Raw genomic sequence first — 26154 nt, 5'->3', positions numbered from 1 at the left:
CGGCCTGGAGCCAAAGATTTGTGCCCTTCAGGTTGAATTAAATTGGACGAAATATGACACGTAACGGGCGTAGGAGGAACAGTTCTGTACTTCATCTACGTTTGAACTTACAGTATTCCTTAAGTTTGACTTGTTACTTGGCGCAGAAGCAAAAGACCTTCATCCAGCTATGGGTCACATTAGGCTGCAGCAGACTTTTGGCAAAGAAACTAAGTGTAGGATGGTACCAGAACAGAGTAGGAAGAAATGAGTCCAGCTGCGAGGCAGTATTCGTGCGAGGGGTGTAGGCCAGATGGTACATGACAAATAAGGAATAGAGAATCAGGTCGAAAACATTGTGAAATCAAATCCTAGACAGAGGACATAGGGAGTTAGTGTAAGGATTGAAACAAAGATTCAGATCGTCACAGTAGACGGAAGGACACAAATCTTTGATTCCTCGCCGGCGATTGCACTTTTCTTACAGCTGTTCAGATCTAAGTTGTAACGTAAAAAGTTAATGATTTCCGCTTTCAAACAAGAATTGAGCATTCAGTTCAATAGACGGAGCAGGGAACAGACCGGCCAAAGACAGAAGTTATACACTATATGATCAAAAGTATCCGGACACATGACTGAAAATGATTTACAAGTTCGTAGCGCCCTCAATCATTAATTCTGGAATTCAATATGGTGTTGGCCCAGCTTCCACTCCAGCGGGCATACGTTCAATCAGGTGCTGGAAGGTTTCTTGGGGAGTGGCAGGCCATTCTTCACGAAGTGCTGCACTGAGGACAGATATCGATTTCGGTCGGTGACGTCTGGCACGAAGTCGGCGTTCCAAAACATCCCAAAGGTGTTCTGTAGGATTCAGGTCAGGACTCTGTGCAGCCCAGTCCATTACAGGGATGTTATTGTCGTGTAACGACTCCGCCAAAGGCCGTGCAGTATGAATAGTTGCTTGATCTTGTTGAAAGATGCAATCGCCATCCCAGAATTGCTCCTCAACAGTGGTAAGCAAGGTGCTTGAAAGATCAAGGTAGGCCTGTGCTGTGATAGTGCCACGAAAAACAATAAGGGCTGCCAGCCCCTTCCATGAAAAACACGACCACACCTTAACACAGCTGCCTCCCAAATTTACTGTTGGCACTACACACGCTGGCAGGTGATGTTCACCGGGCATTCGCCATACCCACACCCTGCCATCGGATCGCCACATTGTGTACCGTGATTCTTCACTCCACACAGAGTATTTCCACTGTTCCATCGTCCAATCTTTACGCTCCTTGCACGAAGCGAGGCGTCGTTTGGCATTTACCGGCGTGATGTGTGGCTTATGAGCAGCCACTCGATCACGAAATCCAAATTACGAAATACAAATTTTTTCATCTCCCGCCTAACTGTCTCAGTACTTCCAGTGGATCCTGATGCAGTTTGGAATTCCTATGTAATGGTCTGGATAGATGTCTGCCTATTACACATTACGACCCTCTTCCACTGTTGGCGGTCTCTGTCAGTCAACAGACGAAATCGGCCTGTACGTTTTTATGCTGTATGTGTCCATTCATGTTTCCATTTCACTATCACATCGGAAACAGTGGACCTAGGGAAGATTAGGAGTGCATGACACAAGTGACACACAATCACCTGATGACGTTCGAAGTCCGTGAGTTCTGCGGAGCGCCCCATTCTGTTCTCTCACGATGTCCAATGACTACTGACGTCGCTGATATGGAGTACCTGGCAGTAGGTGGCAGCACAATGCACATAATATAAAAATAACCTATGTTTTGGGGAGTGTACGGATACTTTTGATCACATAGTGTAGCATTATAACATTTCATTGGATGAAATAGGAGTAGCAAATATACACACAAGAGTGAGTTTCGTGGAAGTCCTGTAGCATCAGACCAGTCCTGGGTTCTTGGTTAATACGGATATGAGCTGTGTGAACACAGTGTTGAGCTGGATGCTACTGACTAAAATGAAATAGCACATGTGTGCTACAAAAAATGGTTCAAATGGCTATGAGCACTATGGGACTTAACATCTGAGGTCATTAGTCCACTAGAACGTAGAACTACTGAAACCTAACTAACCTAAGGACATCACACACATCCATGCCCGAGGCAGGATTCGAACCTGCGACCGTAGCGGTCTCGCGGTTCCAGACTGAAGCGCCTAGAACCGCTCTGTGTGCTACAATCTTGAGCTGGTGATACACTAGATACGGCCTACACCGGTATAAAAGAGTGAAAGACAGATTGGCTTAGCTTCTTCAGAAAACGTATGGGAAGCTACCATCACACAATGCAAGATCCCTGTGGCTGCTGGAGTTAGAAAGATACCTTTTTTAGGTTATAATGAGTATTCAGGCTTCCTGTTATGTAGGAAGTTAAAGTAACACATACATAATTATGAAGAATGCACAGAAAAGGACTATTAGCTTATTGCATCAGAGTATTAGAGGATTGAGTAATAAGGTAGAAGACCTTCTTGTTTAAAAAATTCAGAGAAATTCCCTGCCTATGCGAGCTCCACATAATTAGTCAGTTGAAGATGTTAAATATAAAAGATTACACCCTAGCATCTTACGTAAAACTAATATGGGATAAGGTGGAGTCGTTAGATATATTAAGAGAGAATACAAGTTCGGAAACATGATGAAAAGTAAATTTTGTAGTGTTCAGCAGACAGAAGTGTGTGCTTGTGAATTAATACTAAAAATAGTTCACTTTTAATTGTAACTGTATATTAATCACCACTGCGGAGTTTTGAATTGTTTATGAGAAATTTGGATTCGTTTGCACGATCTTTCTCAGAAAATAGCAAGCAGTTAAAAGTCTGTGGTGATTTCAATACATATTTCCTAAAGGACTGTGGTAGAGAATACGATTGTGAACCTAATTTGGATCATACAGTCTAAGGTCAGTAATCAACGTTCCAACACAGGTGAATAAAGACAGTAATATCGTAACTGATAAAGTTCCCTTTGACGAAGCTCAAAGCAAGTAAGTAACTGTACAGCCAGTAACAAATGCTGTCTCTCATCATGATGCACATTTAGTTAGGATAAATGAGATAGTATAGATACTTCTCAGTGGAAATCAGTGAGAGTAATTATTGACTCAAGAACAAATGCTTTTTATGAATAGTTTACAAAGATGACCTGGCATTATATTTATAATTAAATAAAAACTGACATAAATATAATCAATTCCATGATAAATTCGTGGCATTATTTGATAACGGTTTTCTGCATAAGCTTATCAGACAGATTAAAAAGCCATGATCACTATAGGAATTATACAAAGGAAGAGTGAATTCTATCTATTGGCAAGAACTAGTAAAGATCCTGCAATTGTTGCATACTACAAAAACTATCAAAATTACTAAGGAAGTTATTAAAAATCAAGGAAAGTGTACATTAAGTCAGAAATAGGTAACTCCGTCAACAGATGGAAACAGGACAACTGGCCAAAGAAGATGATAACATCATCACTGACTTAAATGGAAGGGCTGTAAATTACGAGTTACAAGTAACAAATTCGTTTAACAACAATTTCTTAAATATACACTCCTGGAAATTGAAATAAGAACACCGTGAATTCATTGTCCCAGGAAGGGGAAACTTTATTGACACATTCCTGGGGTCAGATACATCACATGATCACACTGACAGAACCACAGGCACATAGACACAGGCAACAGAGCATGCACAATGTCGGCACTAGTACAGTGTATATCCACCTTTCGCAGCAATGCAGGCTGCTATTGTCCCATGGAGACGATCGTAGAGATGCTGGATGTAGTCCTGTGGAACGGCTTGCCATGCCATTTCCACCTGGCGCCTCAGTTGGACCAGCGTTCGTGCTGGACGTGCAGACCGCGTGAGACGACGCTTCATCCAGTCCCAAACATGCTCAATGGGGGACAGATCTGGAGATCTTGCTGGCCAGGGTAGTTGACTTACACCTTCTAGAGCACGTTGGGTGGCACGGGATACATGCGGACGTGCATTGTCCTGTTGGAACAGCAAGTTCCCTTGCCGGTCTAGGAATGGTAGAACGATGGGTTCGATGACGGTTTGGATGTACCGTGCACTATTCAGTGTCCCCTCGACGATCACCAGTGGTGTACGGCCAGTGTAGGAGATCGCTCCCCACACCATGATGCCGGGTGTTGGCCCTGTGTGCCTCGGTCGTATGCAGTCCTGATTTTGGCGCTCACCTGCACGGCGCCAAACACGCATACGACCATCATTGGCACCAAGGCAGAAGCGACTCTCATCGCTGAAGACGACACGTCTCCATTCGTCCCTCCATTCACGCCTGTCGCGACACCACTGGAGGCGGGCTGCACGATGTTGGGGCGTGAGCGGAAGACGGCCTAACGGTGTGCGGGACCGTAGCCCAGCTTCATGGAGACGGTTGCGAATGGTCCTCGCCGATACCCCAGGAGCAACAGTGTCCCTAATTTGCTGGGAAGTGGCGGTGCGGTCCCCTACGGCACTGCGTAGGATCCTACGGTCTTGGCGTGCATCCGTACATCGCTGCGGTCCGGTCCCAGGTCGACGGGCACGTGCACCTTCCGCCGACCACTGGCGACAACATCGATGTACTGTGGAGACCTCACGCCCCACGTGTTGAGCAATTCGGCGGTACGTCCACCCGGCCTCCCGCATGGCCACTATACGCCCTCGCTCAAAGTCCGTCAACTGCACATACGGTTCACGTCCACGCTGTCGCGGCATGCTACCAGTGTTAAAGACTGCGATGGAGCTCCGTATGCCACGGCAAACTGGCTGACACTGACGGCGGCGGTGCACAAATGCTGCGCAGCTAGCGCCATTCGACGGCCAACACCGCGGTTCCTGGTGTGTCCGCTGTGCCGTGCGTGTGATCATTGCTTGTACAGCCCTCTCGCAGTGTCCGGAGCAAGTATGGTGGGTCTGACACACCGGTGTCAATGTGTTCTTTTTTCCATTTCCAGGAGTGTAGTAGAAAACATTGGGACAAACTTTTCAAGAGAAAAATCAGAGCACTATGTTGAAGAAGCAAATCTCGTAAATTTAAATTATTTGAATGTATTACCAACTTCTCCCTCTGAAATTAAGAAAATTATATAGTCTCTCCAAAAAGACGCTCATATCTATTTTACGGTGTTTCTTACTGAGTACTGAAGATTTGTTCCCAAAGAATAAACCCTGTCGTACCTGAAATAGGCATAACCTACTAAGAGCATTTTTCCAGATAGACTGAAATATACACTTATTAAATTCTTCTATAAGAAAGGTTGTACGAGTTAATAGCTACCGACTTGTTTCAGTACCGACATTTTTAAAATTTCTGAGAAAGGGGATGATTATAGAACAGTATCCTAACTGAACATCGGTAATATATTCCTTAAATCACAGTTCGGATTTCAGAAGAGTTACTCTGCTGGGAATGCCATTTACACGTTCACTCACCAAATTTTACAAGCATTAAATGACAAAATACAAACCAAGCTAAAAGAATGCAGGAAGTTGTTCTCAGTAATTTAACCAATGTCATCAAGGAAGATTTCTCTGACTGGGGAGAAATGATCCCCAAAACTCACTCTTAGGTCCGCCATTGTTCTTCGAATATGTAAACGATCTTCCATCTAATATACATCGATCAGAATTAGTTCTTTTTGTGTTCGTTCCAAGCATACATATCGCAACAGAAGAAATAGTAGACAATGTTCTTAACAGTGCCAATAACTGGTTTCCTGCGAATGATATCACTCTCAATTTTAAAAAGGAACAATATATGTAGTTCTGCACATTTAGATATAGTACAGCAATGATAAGTGAAACACACGGTGAGGAAATAATAAATAGTGAGGGAAATTTAAAATTTTTTTGATGTTTATGTTGATGAGAAATTAAACTGGGAAAAGAACTAGTTCAGCCACGTTTGGGCTTAGAATCATTGCAAATCTTGGCGAGAGATTAATCAGTACTTTGACATTTTTTGCATATTTTTATTCAATAATGTCATATGGAATAAGGTTCTGGGGTAACTCATCTTCAAGACAGAAAACGTACTGTAAGAATAATATGTGGTCCTCATCCACCGTATCTTGTAGACACTTGTTTAAGGAGTTGGGCATTCTGACCACGGTTCCATTCCGTCTCGAAGTTTGTTGTAAATAATCCACTGCATACTGCTCCACACTGATGGTCTTTAGTGCAAAGAGGGGTGCGCAGTTCTGCAACTTAATTTTTGGATCACTTGTCCAGTGACATAAAACGTGTCTCAGGCAACTAAGTAAAATTTGAAGACAAACTAAAAAATTTTCTCCTTGGCAACCCCTTCTAGTCCATAGAAGAATTTATATTTATTTACTGCGTAAAAGGCGGCGGGTAGCAATTACTATCTCACATTTGTATACCTAATAACAGCAAAAAATAATAATAAAGTTTATAAATGTTCAGGATATAGCCGTACTTACAAATTAATTTGCGATGTGAATGTAAAATAACTCGTTCCACATCACTGCGATTTATTATCCAAATGATCCATGGCACACGAAACTAACTAACTAACTAACTCAAGTATCTGACGTACGTTTGCTTCAAGAAATCAGCCACGACAGTAGTTTTTCTTCTGCTTCAGAATTCTTGGGAGACCTGCAAAGCTACTTTCCTACAGCTAGCTCCAGACTGTAGCCTAATCTGGTGATTACTCCATCAGTTTATATTGCGTCTGCAGTAATACATTGTGCGGCTGTTCTGAATGCTGAAATTAGTACTCTCATAAGAGAAAATAATCCTTACTAGTAACGTTCATATATCATAGGAAAAACATATTTTTCATTTTCTCTTCTTACTAGATCAAGTGGGAGCGTTTGTCTCTTATTCGCTGCCTGACACCCCTGACACCTCTCATAGCAATAAATCATTAATTGTACAACACACCACATCGAATTTGACTGCGCTTGCTGCTACTGCGTCTAAAAGCGAAAACAAATACAAAATAATTACGGCATTTGTGATGAAAGGAAACAACCTTAGCGCGGATAAACACAGTAGCTTGTTTAACCAGCATCGTATTCTGGAGCTGTGTCAGTAGAGTTTCTTTTTACGAAGCTTCTGAGTCACAGAACGTTAGGAGTCTGACTACGGCTGCTTGACTTTGTTGATTCAGGATTGAATTTTTTCTTTGGATTTCCTAAATAAATTCATCTTGGGGATGTTACGTAAGAGGAATGGTGACTGAATGAGAACATCCTATACAGTCTAGAATGAAATTTTCACTCTGCAGCGGAGTGTGCCCTGATTTTGAAACTTCCTGGCAGATTGAAACTGTGTGCCGGACCGAGCCTCGAACTCGGGACCTTTGCCTTTCGCGGGCAAGTGCTCTACCAAATGAGCTACCCAAGCAAGTTTCGCAGGAGAACTTCTATGAAGTTTGGAAGGTAGGAGACGAGGTACTCGCGGAAGTAATCACACGATATAGGAGTCTTTTATGTATTTAAATTACGTAATTTCTTTGATGACAGTTGGTGTAAGGTGTTTTGATTTGTTATGTATTACCAGTCTCCTTTTAATCAACGAATTAAAATATTCGGTACAGTGAAGCTCACACCGCTCTGAAGTCTGTCGTCAAACAGCTCACTCTTGATAGACCCAGCTACATGTCCTTTCTGCCTCCAGTCTCCAGCTAAAAAGTGCACAACGAATAAGGTTTTTTTCTGTATGTAATAGAAATAGTTTTCACAGTGTGAATTGCCTTTATTTAGAGAGTGGGTTTCAATGAAATGAAATGAGCTGTTAAAAGTTGGGCGCTGCCTTTCTCGAAGTCGCGACTGCTGCTTTACTTCTTTCCACCACTGTAAGAGAAGAAAAAATTGTCGTTAGTTTTTTAACAATAACTGTGTATAACGATAGACAAAATAAACAAGAAACATGGTTTACATGCTGTCCAATTGACATAATGTCGCTTATTGTATGAAAGTAGTAAAAATAAAGATGACGTTAAGAATGGTGAAAGGTGAGATGGAGTGCTCGTTATTTTTGAGAGTATTTCTCCTGGGGGACAGCGGTCTGGCTAAACGAACTTTAAAAAATGGATTAAAAAGTCTCAACAGCAATAAAACATTTATTTACAATGGGTACCGGAGTCGGTCAGAATGTGACCATCTTCAGATCATTTAAGTCATGATGGTATACGGTGGCTAGGAACGGAGCAGGTATTATGACTCCACGAATGTCAGCTGCTCGAGAGTATGTTCGTGGATCCATAACACCTGCTTCGTTCACCGTCACCGCTTACCATCATGATGTAAATGATCTGAAGATATCACATTCTGACCGACACCGGTACCTATTGTAAATAAATGTTTTATTGCTGTTGAGACTTTTTAATCCATTTTATTGAGTGCTCATTGACTGATATCTGTCGCAATATTGAAGGGCAGATATTGGTATTGAAATGAAATTATACTGAACTAGTCAGCCATTAACAGCCCCCGACACTATGTATGGGCCATCGGTTGTGTAGCAGTAGAGTCTCTGCGACGTGTGTACCTGTGCCGGCCGGAGTGGCCGAGCGGTTCTAGGCGCTACAGTCTGGAACCGCGCGACCGCAATGGCTCTGAGCACTATGGGACTTAACTTCTGAGGTCATCAGTCCCCTAGAACTTAGAACTACTCAAACCTAACAAACCTAAGGACATCACACACACCCATGCGCGAGGCAGGATTCGAACCTCCTAACGTAGTGGACGCGTGGTTCCAGACTGAATAGCGACACCGGCCGGCTCAGGGTAAAAATCTCATCATCTAGGTGTAACAGAAACAGAAAATATTATTATAAAATTATATATAGATATTAAAGTAGTTTTTTACAGTCTCCGCGTAGCAAGAAAAGGGAAATCTAACGATTAAAACATCAAATGGTCACAGTCTCTCTACAGTAATATACACTACTGGCCATTAAAATTGCTTCACCACGAAGATGACGTGCTACAGACGCGAAATTTAATCGACAGGAAGAAGATGCTGTGATATGCAAATGATTAGCTTTACAGAGCATTCACACAAGGTTGGCGCCGGTGGCGACACCTACAACGCGCTGACATGAGGAAAGTTTCCAACCGATTTCTCATACACAAACAGCAGCTGACCGGCGTTGCCTGGTGAAACGTTGTGATGCCTCGTGTAAGGAGAAGAAATGCGTACCATCACGTTTCCGACTTTGATAAAGGTCGGATTGTAGCCTATCGCGATAGCGGTTTATCGTATAGCGACATTGCTGCTCGCGTTGGTCGAGATCCAATGTCTGTTAGCAGAATATGGAATCGATGGGTTCAGGAGGGTAATACGCAACGCCGTGCCTGCATACCAACGGCCTCGTATCACTAGCAGTCGAGATGACAGGCATCTTATCCGCATGTCTGTAACGGATCGTGCAGCCACGTCTCGATCCCTGAGTCAACAGATGAGGACGTTTGCAAGACAACGAACATCTGCACGAAGAATTCGACTACGTTTGCAGCAACATGGACTATGAGCTCGGAGATCATGGCTGCGGTTACCCATGACGCTGCATCACCGAAGGGAGCGCCTGCGATGGTGTACTCAACGACGAACCTGGGTGCACGAATAGTTCAAATGGTTCAAATGGCTCTGAGCACTATGGGACTCAACTGCTGAGGTCATTAGTCCCCTAGAACTTAGAACTAGTTAAACCTAACTAACCTAAGGACATCACACACATCCATGCCCGAGGCAGGATTCGAACCTGCGACCGTAGCGGTCTCGCGGTTCCAGACTGCAGCGCCAGAACCGCGCGGCCACTTCGGCCGGCGCACGAATAGTAAAACGTCGTTTTTTCGGATGAATCCAGGTTCTGTTTACAGCATCATGATGGTCGCATCCGTGTTTGGCGACATTGCGGTGAACGCACATTCAAAGCGTGTATTCGTCTTCGCCATACTGGCGTATCACCCGACGTGTTTGTATGGGGTGCCATTGGTTACACGTCTCGGTCACCTCTTGTTCGCATTGACGGCACTTTGAACAGTGGACGTTACGTTTCAGATGTGTTATGACCCGTGGCTCTACCCCTTCATTCGATCCCTGCGAAACCCTACCTTTCAGCAGGATAATGCACGACCGCATATTGCAGGTCCTGTACGGGCCTTTCTGGATACAGAAAATGTTCGGCTGCTGCCCTGGCCAGCACATTCTTCAGATCTCTCACCAATTGAAAACGTGTGGTCAATGTTGGCCGAGCAAATGGCTCGTCTCAATACACCAGTCACTACTCTTGATGAACTATGGTATCGTGTTGAAGCTGTATGGGCAGCTGTACCTGTACACACCATCCAAGCTCTGTTTGACTCAATGCCCAGGCGTATCAAGGCCATTATTACGGCCAGAGGTGGTTGTTCTGGGTACTGATTTCTCAGGACCTAAGCACCCAAATTGCGTGAAAATGTAATCACATGGCAGTTCTAGTATAATATATTTGTCCAATGAATTCCCGTTTAACATCCGCATTTCTTCTTGGTGTAGCAATTTTAATGGCCAATAGTGTAATTTGATGACAAACATCAGAGATGTGATAGTATGATTTGCAAAATACTTTGCAACTAACACATGACGCCATGACTGAAACATCGATAGTTAAATAGAAACAAGTTTTTTCCTGACCGCCATCTTGTTTGTCCTCCACAGCACAGTTAATTATGATGACATGTTTCATGTTTCCTTTGTAAGTGTATAAACATTAAATTAAAAAGATACAAGGAACCACAGCAATGGAGGTAAGTGAAAGCACCACAAGAAGGCAGCCCTTTCGTACGGACCAAATAAGTAATTATTTAATTTTTTATGAGAACAGCAGACCAACAAACGAAGTGAATACCCCCTCATCGTAGGCTTATCTTTTTTTCTCCACAGGATGACCATAGCATAAGCGAAGACTGTAAAGCACAACGTTAATATCTATGTGCACTATCTTTATTTTTACTGCCATTGTATCTTGAAGGTAGGGTTTGTGGTTCGAAACATGTTACTTCATTACATAATTTTAGTAAGTCATGATAATTTTGTGACTGGTAGCAGTCTGTGAAAAATCTTTTCCTAATTTGGAAACATTCACGGTCGATTAACAGTCATTATGGCTCCGTAATAGATTTGATATTACTGAGGCCGGCCGAAGTGGCCGTGCGGTTATAGGCGCTGCAGTCTGGAACCGCGAGGCCGCTACGGTCGCAGGTTCGAATCCTGCCTCGGGCATGGATGTGTGTGATGTCCTTAGGTTAGTTAGGTTTAACTAGTTCTAAGTTCTAGGGGACTAATGACCTCAGAAGTTGAGTCCCATAGTGCTCAGAGCCATTTGAACCATATTACTGTGTCATGGAATGTACGCTGAGGTAGCCCGTCCGACGTGTCGGGTCACGCTCACTGTGGGCTTCACCAGTGTCCGAGACCCTTCTAGGCCACGATGAAGACGACATGGCGTTCATTCATAAAACAGTAGACAACTCACCCACTCGTGTGACCACGATGTGTATACAGAGGCCACTTTAAAGCTCAGTACAGGTAACAGTTTCATCTGTGGCTTGCCTTACGCCGAGAGGGTAATCTCGACTACACGAATATTCCAGAACGAGTACCAAGTAACCTGAGCTCGGCAGTGGTTAGACGTGGCCATCTCGCAACTTTTATTCACGCTCACTTTAGGGATTGTGCGGTGGCACTTTTGTACAAGGAGCGTGAGTTACTTACTGCCGGGAAATTCCTTCCGTGAAAGATATTTCAGCCACTTACATCTCGTCCGAGTTCCAAGAACTCTCTCTGATATTCCGATCTCGGGACCATATACAGGAGCGGTAACGGTACAGGCACGATTATTTGTTCCTCAGTCACATATTATGTCTGTTGTAAGAGTATCCCGTTTAAAGACTGTAAGTAAGATACCGAGAAATATAGTGCATATTTTTAAGGTGAGCCATGTTATAAAGAAACGAAATGCGATCGCAGGAGCTGCGCGAAATCTATAGCTTAAAAAGGTAGATACGAAGGCGAGCTCGAATTTAACTTCATGAGCTACTCATTGTTCTGCGATATGCCTTTTCCAGTAGCCTGTCAGGCTTACGTTTGGAGATGTCTCAGATTATACAGGTTACAGAGGCGGGCAATATATTACTGTGTTTATATGTAACATCGATTTTATCACGTTATTTTTTGTCTCGTACTCTTCGTAGGTAATACTTTTACCTGTGTCGAAGTGTTAGTCAAAGCGAACTGCAAATATCCTGAGTGACTCAACAAAATTAATGTCTAGGACACAAAGCACCTAAGATTTACTGTTCAGTGCTGAGAAACGTAATACTGCTCGACTTTAGTATTTGCAAACTAGGAGTTGAATCATTCACGTGAAATGCTCAGAAATAGGGGAATTCGCGACGAGGCAAAATAGATCTAATATAGAGGTTAACGCTGCTTACTTCTTTCATCTGAAAGAACTTTTTGATGTGCTAAAAATATTTGCAATCTCTTTTCATGGAGGTGAATAGTGAACACGTGAAATGAAAACCAAAGACTTTTCGCCATTTCACTATCGCAATATGTAGGTATCACTTTTGTTTTTTGTATATAACTATGGTACCGTTTATACCACAATAGCAGCAATTAATGTGACAAAATCAGTGATACAACTCATTTGTGAGTCTCATTAGGAGCTACTGAGAGAGTAAATTTAATTTCAAGTGGGGATTTTAATGGTTGTTGACGTGCTGTTCGAAGCGCTTGCTGCCAGGACGTTTACCCGACTTTCCAAGAGAACTAATGCGCCAGTGCAGGCTATGATGCTCACGCCATTCTCAACGGCGAGTGGAGTGAATTCAGCGATTTTAGCCCTCGCAGTACCATTGGGACCAGTACGACCCTATAAGTGCTCTGTTTTCAGAACTATTATTTACAGAGTTTATGACTTTCTCCCTTTCAGTCAATTGCATCCAGTGATATTTCATTAATTTTTATTATACAGTATAAGAAAATTTATTCATGGTTTTTGCACTAAGTATCATTGGGGTCAGTATGACGCCGACTTCAGTTGTCTGTTTTTTCCATGAACGTAACATACATGAAAATAGAATGATGAGTGTTATGTTGAGAAGCTGAAGATATTATTTGCCATCCATCTTTGTACTCATTGTTGGTGTTTATTGCATCAGCAGTTGTTCTCCCCTTCCTAGTACCACAATGGTCAATATGACCCCGCAAACACAACTCCCTTTTTTCCTAAGTTAGTTTATTGAAAATCCAAATTTCTTTTTGTTTCTTGAAAGTAGTATTTATGAAAATACAGTCATTATTATTCTGTTGAAGAATTGTAATGTATGTTATTATTTTAATTCATTAAAATAGTGCCAATATATCCGACATAAGTTACTTGGGATCAATATGCTCTCAGTGGTATTCATTGAGAGAAAAAATTCTAGCAATGGAAGGGTAAGTACGAATTGTTGTAGTCTCTCACCTGTTCCCTTGATTTTTTACAGTCCGATTTCCATCTGTTCCAATATCTAACAAACTTCATGGCTGGAAAATGTTTTGAGGCTAACGAAAAAGTTTTGACGAATTTTAAAGGTTTACATCAATGAACAGCAAAACCTGACACGGCTGAAAATTCACGATATCATACTCAAAAACGATCAAGTAAACATTAGTCCGCAAACGAGCCGTTTGAGAGTTAATTCCGAATGTAAGATTGTGAGCCGCCACTGACTCCAGTACAATATTGTCCTATGTAGTACAATGTGTACTTTTTCGATTAAGTCCCGTTCTAATTGCGCTCAGATTTCTCCCATGGCCTACGACAGTAAGAAGTGCAGTACTATTTCTGCACAATACTTATTAAAATTTATTGTACACTAATACTTGTTGAAGATGTTCAACAGCTCGTCCTCCCATTTGGCTGTAATACTCCAGTCGTCTCTCCAGTGAATTATTAATTCTTTCAAAAACCCACAAATCACTTTTTAAAGCTTGAGAACATTGCGCAATTCATTTCTCCGCTCCGTCAACCACAGCAATGGGAGTGCTGCACACTGCACTTTTGGGAATGAGTTCAAACAGGATAATCCAGAGGACTGAGGTAAAGTAGGTAAAGGAGGTAAAATAGCAGGCCTTGCCCAAGCTATCCTCCTGGGATCACATTGGCATGTTAAACATGGTATTTTATCATCATAAAAATATGCCGGTTCCTCATTATGCATGTACCACACACCCCAAGGTTGGACAAGAGGAATTTTTCAAGCGATCCTGGAAAATTCCGTCGCAGAAACCGATGGTATTCTCGACGGTCGAGTTTTCGAAGAATAAGTGCCCCTATGAGACGGTCACCTAATACCGCTAACCACAGACTACACACATTCAGTGAAAAACATTGCTAATATGATGACTGATGACTCATGAACAGCCATCCGTTGTGGCCGAGCGGCTCTAGGCGATTCAGTCTGGAACCGCACGACCGCCACGGTCGAAGGTTCGAATCGTGCCTCGGGCATGGATGTGTTTCATGTCCTTAGGTTAGTTAGGTTTAAGTAGTCCTAAGTTCTAGGGGACTGATGACCTCAGATGTTCAGTCCCATAGTGCTCAGAGCCATTTGAACCATTTTGACTCATGAACATCGTATGTGGGTTTACGTCAAATATGAGCCCAATTAGATGTGGACTCATGACAGCTTGAAATCTGCTGGGGACATATTGAATTAGTTGCCTGAATGTCTGTGCAGGAACTTCCCGAAGAAAACAAATCACGAAGGGACTGATGTTGGATGCTGTGGTCTGAAGCGAAGTGAACGTACTAACGTATACCAAAGGCGTAGCACTCGGTTCAGGTCGAGATTCTGACCAGGCCAGTCCATTTCAGAAATTTTATTGTCCACAAACCATGGCCTCACTGATGTTGATTTATGATATTGTTCATTGTCTTGCTGAAACAGTTATCTTATACGAACCTTGTTCTTCTGTAAGCGCTACAAAATGCTGTAAAACACATAAGCATTTAGCGTTGTTATCAGCACAATAAGGGGACCACACTCTAACCATAAACAACACCCCTATATTTTAACACGACTTTCTCCGTATTTCATGGTTGGCACTACATGTGATGGCAGGTAACGTTCTCCAGGCACTCTCCAATCCGAAACACTTCCATCGGATAGCCACTGGGGAAAAGCGTGATTAATTACCCTATTTACTCGTTTCCACTCATCTATTGCCCAGTGGCGTCGCCCTTTACATCACCACAAGTGTCGTTTAGTACAGACTATGTGTGGCTTACGAGAAGCTGCTCGACCATTGTGATGATGATGACGTCCCATACCCCGAGAAGCGTAGGGGACAATGCGGGAGACCCGCGCCACGGACTAGGCAAGGTCCAGCGAAGGTGGTTTGCCATTGCATTCCTCCAACCGTAATGGGGATGAATGATGATAATGAAGACGACACAACACTACCCAGTCATCTCGAGGCAGGGAAAATCCCTGACCGCGCCGGGAATCGAACCCGGGAACCCGTGTGTTGGAAGCGAGAACGCAACGCTCAGTCATTGTGCTAGTTTGCCTGCTCAAGAGTGATTCCTTCCACTGCTTTTACTCGATGTTTCTCAGTCACCGTCCTCAATGCTCGACAGTGTTTTATGCTAAGGTCAGTGGTAGCTTGTTATCACCCATTCGAAATTAAGTCACAGACGCATTGATTGCAGATCAATGTTTGACATATCGTTTTTGCTTCTACCGGATGGTTATAAGTAAATACACGAAGGTCCAGCGTGGGCTGTAATTATCGTAAGGCAGCGAAACTTGGTAGATAAGATAATACTTTAATGCGGAACCGTTTTACCCTTGAAAAACAATAGTTATTTTTTTGGCCACTATGTGCAAATTTGGCACTGTACAAACTCTAGCCGACCCCTCCGGTCCTCATATTCAACAAATCGTGTAAGCGGCAGTTAATAATACAATCAACATTATGCAATTCTTACTACTTGATTTAACTTTCCTGCCCACGTCCCATTTCTAATCCGTTACATACGGAAACATTTTTATTCATCTTCCTTGCATTCACACACCAGATTTGCACCTGGTGGGCAAAATTGGAACTTTTTTTTCCTGAGCGAACCAGTGCCGTATTAACGCAGTAGCATATTCAATGAGTTTCGCTGTCATACAATAATTACAGCCCACAATGGACCTCTGTGAATTGCTGCATTTTAATTGTAAGCAACCGGCACTATCGTATACCTTCATATGTGTTAATGTACGCTGTAAATGACGAACATCCTGTATACGGATGTTAATTAGATGGAATCTTCTCAATGGAAAAGATGTTGGACAAAGTCACTGAGTTTTAAAGAAGGCTACGTCGAAATGGCAAAAATATTTGTTATACGGGGTGCTCCATTGATAGTGACCGGGCCAAATATCTCACGAAATAAGAATCAAAAGAAAAAAACTGCAAAGAACGAAACTCGTCTAGCTTGAAGGGGTAAACCAGATGGCGCTATCGTTCGCCAGCTAGATGGCGCTGCCATAGGTCAAACGGATATCAACTGCGTTTTTTTTAAATAGTAACCCCCATTTTTATTACATATTCGTGTAGTGCGTAAAGAAATATGAATGTTTTAGTTGGACCACTTTTTTCGCTTTGTCATAGATGGCGCTGTAACAGTTACAAACGTATAAGTACGTGGTATCACGTAACATTCCGCGAGTGCAGACGGGATTTGCTTCGTGATACATTACCCGTGTAAAAATGGACCGTTTTCCAATTGCGGAAAAGGTCGATATCGTGTTGATGTATTGCTATTGTGATCAAAATGCCCAACGGGCCTGTGCTATGTATGCTGCTCCGTATCCTGGACGACATCATCCAAGTGTCCGGACCGTTCGCCGGATAGTTACGTTATTTAAGGAAACAATAAGTTCAAATGGCTCTGAGCACTATGCGACTTAACTTCTGAGGTCATCAGTCGCCTAGAACTTAGAACTAATTAAACCTAACTAACCTAAGGACATCACACACATCCATGCCCGAGGCAGGATTCGAACCTGCGACCGTAGCGGTCACGCGGTTCCAGACTGAAGCGCCTTTAACCGCACGGCCACACCGGCCGGCAAACAATAAGTGTTCACTCATATGTGAAACGTCAACCACGACCTGCAACAAATGATAATGCCCAAGTAGGTGTTTTAGCTGCTGTCGCGGCTAATCCGCACATCAGTAGCAAACAAATTGTGCGCGAATCGGAATCTCAAAAACATCGGTGTTGAGAATGCTATATAAACGTCGATTGCACCCGTACCATATTTCTATGCACCAGGAATTGCATGGCGACGACTTTGAACGTCGTGTACAGTTCTGCCACTGGGCACAAGAGAAATTACGGGACGATGACAGATTTTTTGCACGCGTTCTATTTAGCGATGAAGCGTCATTCACCAACAGCGCTAACGTAAACCGGCATAATATGCACTATTGGGCAACGGAAAATCCACGATGGCTGCGACAAGTGGAACATCAGCGACCTTGGCGGGTTAATGTATGGTGCGGCTTTAGGGGAGGAAGAATCATTGTCCCCATTTAATCGATGACACTCTAAATGGTGCAGTGTATGCTGATTTACTACGTAATCTTCTACCAATGTTACTATAAGATGTTTCACTGCATGACAGAACGGCGATGTACTTCCAACATGATGGATGTCCAGCACATATCTCGCGTGCGGTTGAAGCGGTACTGAATAGCATATTTCATGACAGGGTGATTGGTGGTCGAAGCACCATACCATGGCACGCACGTTCACCGGATCTGACGTCCCCGGATTTCTTTCTGCGGGGAAAGTTGAAGGATATTTGCCATCATGATCCGCCGACAACGCCTGACGACATGCGTCAGTGCATTGTCAATGCATGTGCGAACTTTACGGAAGGCAAACTACTCGCTGTTGAAAGGAATGTCGTTACACGTATTGCCAAATGCATTGAGGTTGACGGACATCGTTTTGAGCATTTATTGCATTAATGTGGTATTTACAGGTAGTAACAGCACGCGTTCTCAGAAATGATAAGTTCACAAAGGTACATGTATCACATTGGAACAACCGAAATAAAATGTACAAACGTACCTACGTTCTGTATTTTAATTTAAAAAACCTACCAGTTACCAACTGTTCGTCTAAAATTGTGAGCCATATGTTTGTGACTATTACAGCGCCATCTATCACAAAGCGAAAGAAGTGGTCCAACTAAAACATTCATATTTGTTTAGTAGAACACGAATATGTAATAAAAAATGGGGGTTCCTATTTTAAAAAACGCAGCCCGTATCCGTTTGACCTATGGCAGCGCCATCTAGCGGGGCAACCACAGCGCCATCTGGTTTCCCCCTTCAAGCTAGAGAAGTTTCGTTCTTTGTAGTTTTTCGTTTGACGCTTATTTCGTGATATATTTGGCCCTGTCACGATCAATGGACCACCCTGTATATTAATCTCGGTTATCCTCTACCAGGCATGTATTGGTACGTACAAGTTGATAGATCCACTGGAGGAGCTGCTGCTGGACTTGCTGAAGGAGCCAGAGATGCCGCCGGGTCTTCCGCCGCCGCAGAGAACGCAGCCGGGCTGGTGGAAGCCGCCTCCGAAGCCCGGGTGGTGACGACCGCCGCCGAAGCCGCCCCCGTACGGTGGGCCAAAGGCCGCCCGAGGAGCTCGGGGTGCCCCTTCTGCGAACACAAACAACGGAGCTTCAGCTCAGGCCAGTCTGGTGTCCGGCCAGCCACGCAGCCCAAATCCAGCAGCTGAGGCAGCTCATGCAGCTGTGGCAGCTCAATTAGATAAGGGAGTCCAGATGGTACGAGGCGGCAGTCCAGCAAGGCCAGGAGAAAGTGGCGGTTTTCTGCTGGGTACCTGGACACAGTGGGATCAAGAGGAACGAGGTAGTTGACAACAGCGAATGCATCTTGCCAGGAAGATAACACAGGCTGTGCTACGATGGCTAAAGAAGATGGTGATCCATGTGTGCGAGACACAGTTGTCGGAAATGACAAGCAACAAGCGGAAGTCAGTTGACCGTGGCGCATTTCCTTGGAACCTCAGTCGAGGGTATCAGAGGGACGACATATTCCTTGACTTCCGGAAAGCGTTTGACTCGGTGCCCCACGGCAGACTCCTAACTAAGGTACGAACATATGGAATTGGTTCCGAAATATGTGAGTGGTTCGAAGACTTCTTAAGTAATAGAACCCAGTACGTTGTTCTCGATGGTGAGTGTTCATTGGAGGTGAGGGTATCATCTGGAGTGCCCCAGGGAAGTGTGGTAGGTCCGCTGTTGTTTTCTATCTACATAAATGACCTTTTGGATAGGGTGGATAACAATGTGCGGCTGTTTGCTGATGATGCTGTGGTGTACGGAAAGGTGTCGTCGTTGAGTGACTGGAGGAGGATACAAGATGACTTGGACAGGATTCGTGATTGGTGTAAAGAATGGCAGTTAACTCCAAATATAGATAAATGTAAATTAATGCAGATGAATAAGAAAAAGAATCCCGTAATGTTTGAGTACTCCGTTAGTAATGTAGCGCTTTACACAGTCACGTCGATTAAATATTTGGGCGTAAAATTGCAGAGCGATATGAAGTGGGACAAGCATGTTATGGCAGTTGTGGGGAAGGCGGATAGTCGTCTTCGGTTCATTGGTAGAATTTTAGGAAGATGTGGTTCATCTGTATAAGAGACCGCTTATAAAACACTAATACGACCTATTCTTGAGTACTGCTCGAGCGTTTGGGATCCCTATCAGATCGGATAGAGGGAGGACATAGAGGCAATTCAGAGGCGGGCTGCTAGATTTGTTACTGGTAGGTTTGATCAACACGCGAGTGTTACGGAAATGCTTCAGGAACTCGGGTGGGAGTCTTTAGAGGAAAGGAGGCGTTCTTTTCATGAATCGCTACTGAGGAAATTTAGAGAACCAGCATTTGCGGCTGACTGCGGTACAATTTTACTGCCGCCAACTTACATTTCGCGGAAAGACCACAAAGATAAGATAAGAGAGATTAGAGCTCCTACAGAGGCATATAGGCAGTCATTTTTGCCTCGTTCTGTTTGGGAGTGGAACAGGGAGAGAAGATGCTAGTTGTGGAACGAGGTACCCTCCGCCACGCACCGTATGGTGGATTGCGGAGTATGTATGTAGATGTAGATGTAGGGACAAAGTGGTCCTCACCCGCCTGTTTATTGTATAATACACGATAAAACACGCTTGCAGTTTTCGACAGGACAATCCACAGAGATGCAGTGTTTGTTGAGTAGCACTCACAGTTCATCATTTTTTTTAAATCTTATTTGCCGACAAGAGGGGCATCTTTCTCCTCCCAAGCGACTCAACCTCAACTCTATGTGATAACGAAACGATAGCACAAAAATTCTTGAAATACTGGCTCGTATCGTAGCTCTCACCAAATTTTATTGGAAGGAAACTATAATGCCTTCCACTATGGTTGATTCATCTAACTAACTCAATCAACAGAAAATCCAAGATGGACTGCAACAATTTAATGAAAAGGGAAGTTGCTATTCACCGTATGGCGGAGATGCTGCAGTTGCCAGAGACTGCTGTCATGTTTGTGTTAGCTGCGTTTGCGTCAGTGTGTGGGTGTGGGTGTGCGTGTTGTGTGTGAGTGTCTGTCGTCTACTTTTGATGAAGGCCTTACTGGCCGAAAGCTTATTTGTGACAGTCTTCTTGTTTCCCCTGTTTGCGACTCAGCATCTCCGCTGTATGGTGAGTAGCAACTTGCCTTTTCATAGGATCATCTTATTAACTGTTTAATCAACACTTTCAATGATCAGAAATATTGGTGGATTTTCTGTAATATATATAGGGCGAATCACCTAAAACTTCCACAGAAAATATTGCGGAAATGGAAAACGCTGTTGATGTGTGGATTTCACGGAATGGCTTGGCCATCATGGGCTCGTTTTATTATAATGAGATTGTAATAATTCTTAGAAAATGTGCTTTTGTGCACAAATACACTTTTTTAAATGGAACAATGCCTTCTGACATTAATAGACTAAAATTAGGTTAAATTAGAAGGCCAGTGGTGTTTGCTGCAAGATTCTAGTGCGAGCTTGTATAGGAATTATATAAATTTTTTTATGAATATATAGATACTGGTTCAACTACCAGAGGTTATTGCGTGAAGCATTTGCTGAACAAAGGAAGCTTTACGTTCTTCGTTTATCAGTTTTAGAATAAGTTACCTTTCGCTGTTATCCTGTCCTAGTGTTAAGACGTGTTGTGCCATTTCTTACAGATAAAATTGGGTTAAATAATGAAAGTGATTTTGAAGCAGAGCGATTTCGTCTTTTGTGTTAGCATGGGTCCCATCTCCTGAAACTCTGGAAAATTATTACTATTATTTTAATTTTATGCAGAGAATTTAGATGGAGGCGACGATCTTCACGGTGACGCTTCCCCAACAATAGAGGTACGTGAACGTGTTCTTCTTTTTCCTTTCGTGGCCGCTACCGTCAGTTGCAATATACTTGCCGCGACATTCAGAACCTGCAATCTTTCTTTTAATTTAATTTCGAAGTCCACACATTTACGTTCTAGAATGAATAAATGCATTTAACTGTAATTCTTTTTATCAAGGTCACGGGGGATGATTACACTCAAAATGTACGTGCCTTTATCCCGTTCGTATGTTCGCATACATCTGAATGTGTACAAGCGTAACTACACTCCTGGAAATGGAAAAAAGAACACATTGACACCGGTGTGTCAGACCCACCATACTTGCTCCGGACACTGCGAGAGGGCTGTACAAGCAATGATCACACGCACGGCACAGCGGACACACCAGGAACCGCGGTGTTGGCCGTTGAATGGCGCTAGCTGCGCAGCATTTGTGCACCGCCGCCGTCAGTGTGAGCCAGTTTGCCGTGGCATACGGAGCTCCATCGCAGTCTTTAACACTGGTAGCATGCCGCGACAGCGTGGACGTGAACCGTATGTGCAGTTGACGGACTTTGAGCGAGGGCGTATAGTGGGCATGCGGGAGGCCGGGTGGACGTACCGCCGAATTGCTCAACACGTGGGGCGTGAGGTCTCCACAGTACATCGATGTTGTCGCCAGTGGTCGGCGGCAGGTGCACGTGCCCGTCGACCTGGGACCGGACCGCAGCGACGCACGGATGCACGCCAAGACCGTAGGATCCTACGCAGTGCCGTAGGGGACCGCACCGCCACTTCCCAGCAAATTAGGGACACTGTTGCTCGTGAGGTATCGGCGAGGACCATTCGCAACCGTCTCCATGAAGCTGGGCTACGGTCCCGCACACCGTTAGGCCGTCTTCCGCTCACGCCCCAACATCGTGCAGCCCGCCTCCAGTGGTGTCGCGACAGGCGTGAATGGAGGGACGAATGGAGACGTGTCGTCTTCAGCGATGAGAGTCGCTTCTGCCTTGGTGCCAATGATGGTCGTATGCGCGTTTGGCGCCGTGCAGGTGAGCGCCACAATCAGGACTGCATACGACCGAGGCACACAGGGCCAACACCCGGCATCATGGTGTGGGGAGCGATCTCCTACACTGGCCGTACACCACTGGTGATCGTCGAGGGGACACTGAATAGTGCACGGTACATCCAAACCGTCATCGCACCCATCGTTCTACCATTCCTAGACCGGCAAAGGAACTTGCTGTTCCAACAGGACAATGCACGTCCGCATGTATCCCGTGCCACCCAACGTGCTCTAGAAGGTGTAAGTCAACTACCCTGGCCAGCAAGATCTCCGGATCTGTCCCCCATTGAGCATGTTTGGGACTGGATGAAGCGTCGTCTCACGCGGTCTGCACGTCCAGCACGAACGCTGGTCCAACTGAGGCGCCAGGTGGAAATGGCATGGCAAGCCGTTCCACAGGACTACATGCAGCATCTCTACGATCGTCTCCATGGGAGAATAGCAGCCTGCATTGCTGCGAAAGGTGGATATACACTGTACTAGTGCCGACATTGTGCATGCTCTGTTGCCTGTGTCTATGTGCCTGTGGTTCTGTCAGTGTGATCATGTGATGTATCTGACCCCAGGAATGTGTCAATAAAGTTTCCCCTTCCTGGGACAATGAATTCACGGTGTTCTTATTTCAATTTCCAGGAGTGTATATTTCCTACACAGTAGTAACGCTTTTTTTTGCCACTCATTCGTGAATTACGTGCCCTCTTATTTGATGTAGTCAGTCGGCCGTATTCTTTAATAACATTATTTGCAATATGCGGTGGCTTAGTTTCCACAATTGATCTTTGCCTATGTCGCAACAGCGTTTTATGCGAAATATTTGCTACGCGACTTCCACAATAACTTTTATTTCAAAATTTCGACAACCGACTGAATAAAGGTTTTTCTAACAACAACTAGCAAAACATAATAGTTACTAAGTACAAAGTTATTGTGTTTGCTCACAGTGTGCTTGTGTGATCTTTGTGTGTACTGTGACTTGCAAGTCAGTTAGTGTCTGACAGTCTAAGCAGTAGGTCGTGAATGGACGATGAGATTTACCAACACATAACTAACCTACATGCTCGTCGTGTATGAGAGTGTAGGAAAAATGCACTTCGTTCTTGTACTGTGTATGCGGCACGATATCACAATAGACGTCAACCACTTCGCCTCAAGTGCTAGAATTTCAGCGGAGATGTCCGAGCAGGCTGCAGTAATACGTCGTTGCGTGTCATCGGGCGTAGTTGGTATGTCCGTCTAGATAGCGTCTTTCAGCTGTCCCCACAGGAAAAAAGGTCTACAGGTGTCATATCTGGATAACGGGCCGGTCAATGTACAGAGTCTCTGCTTCCAATCCAACGTTTCTGAAAGAGTTCGTGAACACATGCTGTGGTACTTCGTGCCCTAAGAGCTGGAAAGTCATCATATTTTTAGCACAGGTTCCTCCTAATCTGCAGAGCAACGCCTTCTAGCATCCATGGAAGATGGTCTGCTAGGAGGCTGCGATACTTGTGCACTTTGAGTGTTCCGTCCATAAAAACCGGGTTTGTGCGCTGATGTTTCACTATCTCACACAACACGCTTACACTCCATGGGTGCTGATGTTGCGCCTGACAAAGCAACAGGGGTTCTCAAGCGACCAATAGTGCATGTTTCGGTGGTTTAACTTGTCCCACTCGTAACCGAGAGAAATAACCATAGGAATAAAATAGGAGAGATCTGAGCTCGCCTTGGTAGATTTAAATGTTTATTTTTCCCAAGTGCTGAGTGTAACGGTCGAGAAATAGTTTCAAGGTGTGTCTGTGGACCTTCTTCCAAGCACTTCGAAGCGAACTGCAAAATAGTGACGTAGCTAAATGACATCTAGCATATTCTTGAAGTCCTGTATAACAGTTCTAAAATGTCACTGATTAATATTTCTTGTATTGTAGTGTTTCGGGAATTTCTGCGTAAATTCTAGAACTACTCGGCCTTCGACCGTCTCGAACACACGATATTTTAAATTTAAGTGTGAGAATGCCTATCTACTGCGCGTCGCCTGTCTGTGTGTGCAGATCCGATGTTTGTAGTAAGAAGACTGTAGACACGGCGGTCGAACGGCACCGACAAGTGTTTGCCGGTCGCGCCATAGAATTGTAATGAAAGAATACGTCAGACTCGAGGAACTTCTGTGTTATTCCGTACTGTTTTATAACTTTGACTATTGTACTATAATAATAATGTGCGACGAGGGCCTCCCGTCGAGTAGACCGCTCGCCTGGTGCAAGTCTTTCGATTTGACGCCACTTCGGCGACTCGCGCGTCGATGGAGATGAAATGATGATGATTAGGACAATCGGAGAAAATCTCTGATCCAGCCGGGAATCGAACCCGGGCTCTTAGGATTGACAGTCTGTCGCGCTGATCACTCAGCTACCGGGGGCGGACGCTATTGTACTGAAGAAAAAAAGGAAGAACAGTTGAAATATTGTTAAGTGGATGCTCGTCTTGGAGAGGATAAGGCGTGTATTCCGATTCAGTAAGAGAATGGACTTGGTTTTTAAGCCAACTTTCGCTTATGTATAAGAGAACTTTGTTTCTATCCTTTGTATACGCGAGGAGACTTACTTGACAGTGTTTGTTTATGAGATTTGTAAAACTTTTGATGTTTGAATATACATCGTTAACTGAAGCAAAAGAAACTACGTGCGTCTGCTTATTTTTTATAAGTACAAAGGGTCTTGAGAAATTCCTGTTCCTCGCAAATATACTTCGGAGAAGAAGGGAAAAGGAGGTTGCAGAAGCAAGCTACCCAGCAAGGTAGGTCGGCTGACAATCTCAAGTAAGTCGTCTCGTTAAAAAAGTGGGAGTTTACACACATACTTCCCCACTTCATGTCGTCCAAAGCGTTTGAGTATCCAATGCAAAGAAAGAAAATTGCGGAATAACTGTCTTTTAAAACCAATGACCTGACATTTAGGTCGTAAAGTAATGGTATATTGTGAGTTACTGGCAAGTTTGAGTTTCACAAAATGTAGACTATAGTGGGTGTGTTCATCCATGAGTAAACCTAGCTAGACCTACTTTCTGAAAAGAAATCATTACTGTTATGAGAAGGTTAGGTGATGTTTTGACAAAGTGACAAGTGAAACACGGTTGTCAGGCTTCCACGAAACATTTGTACAAACTGTACTTATGAATTTGTTATAATGATAGCAAAACAGTACCTATTCGCTAACCTACCTTCTTGGGTACTGTGAGGAAATTTAGGAGCTTAGTTCTACCTCCTGGTAATATTAGAAATTAAACAGAAACAAAACTACATTATAAATTTCCTGCATTACTGTATATCATTTTAGTGAACATCATAGATTTGAAATCCACTTCTGAACGAAGATGTTATCCAGACTTCAGCACGCTTCATTGATTCAGCCAAATGTAGTCATATTGCTCCTGCAAGCTTCCTACCTCATGGCATCTGCTGCCTTACATGAGGTCGGCCTCTAGATCTTCTCTTAAGTGTTGGAATCCAATCAGCAAACAACGCCCTTGTTGTCAGCAACCTGTTAATCGAATAGGTGGTCAGTGTGATTGGTTTGCCCTTGTGCTCGATTCTCAATCCTGAAAATGCTACTACGGCCGGA

The 26154-nt window shown here is 43.9% G+C and overlaps 1 protein-coding gene across 1 annotated transcript in view; it reads right to left on the bottom strand.

Moving 5' to 3' along the window:
• Positions 1-7720: 7720 nt before the first annotated feature.
• LOC126234944 (heterogeneous nuclear ribonucleoprotein A3 homolog 2-like) overlaps positions 7721-26154 on the bottom strand; it is a 28684-nt gene continuing 10250 nt past the window's right edge. The window contains exons 3-4 of the mRNA XM_049943686.1: positions 18556-18751; positions 7721-7839 (exon numbers count right to left, since the gene is read on the bottom strand). Of these exons, the coding sequence (XP_049799643.1) occupies positions 7824-7839; positions 18556-18751 (212 nt within the window). The 3' untranslated portion in view covers positions 7721-7823. The remainder of the gene's footprint in view (positions 7840-18555; positions 18752-26154) is intronic.

This window comes from Schistocerca nitens, chromosome 1 (assembly GCF_023898315.1).
Source record: "Schistocerca nitens isolate TAMUIC-IGC-003100 chromosome 1, iqSchNite1.1, whole genome shotgun sequence".
Classification (NCBI taxonomy): domain Eukaryota; kingdom Metazoa; phylum Arthropoda; class Insecta; order Orthoptera; family Acrididae; genus Schistocerca; species Schistocerca nitens.
Note: the sequence above shows the minus strand (reverse complement) of the source record. Positions and strands in the feature narration are given on the sequence as shown.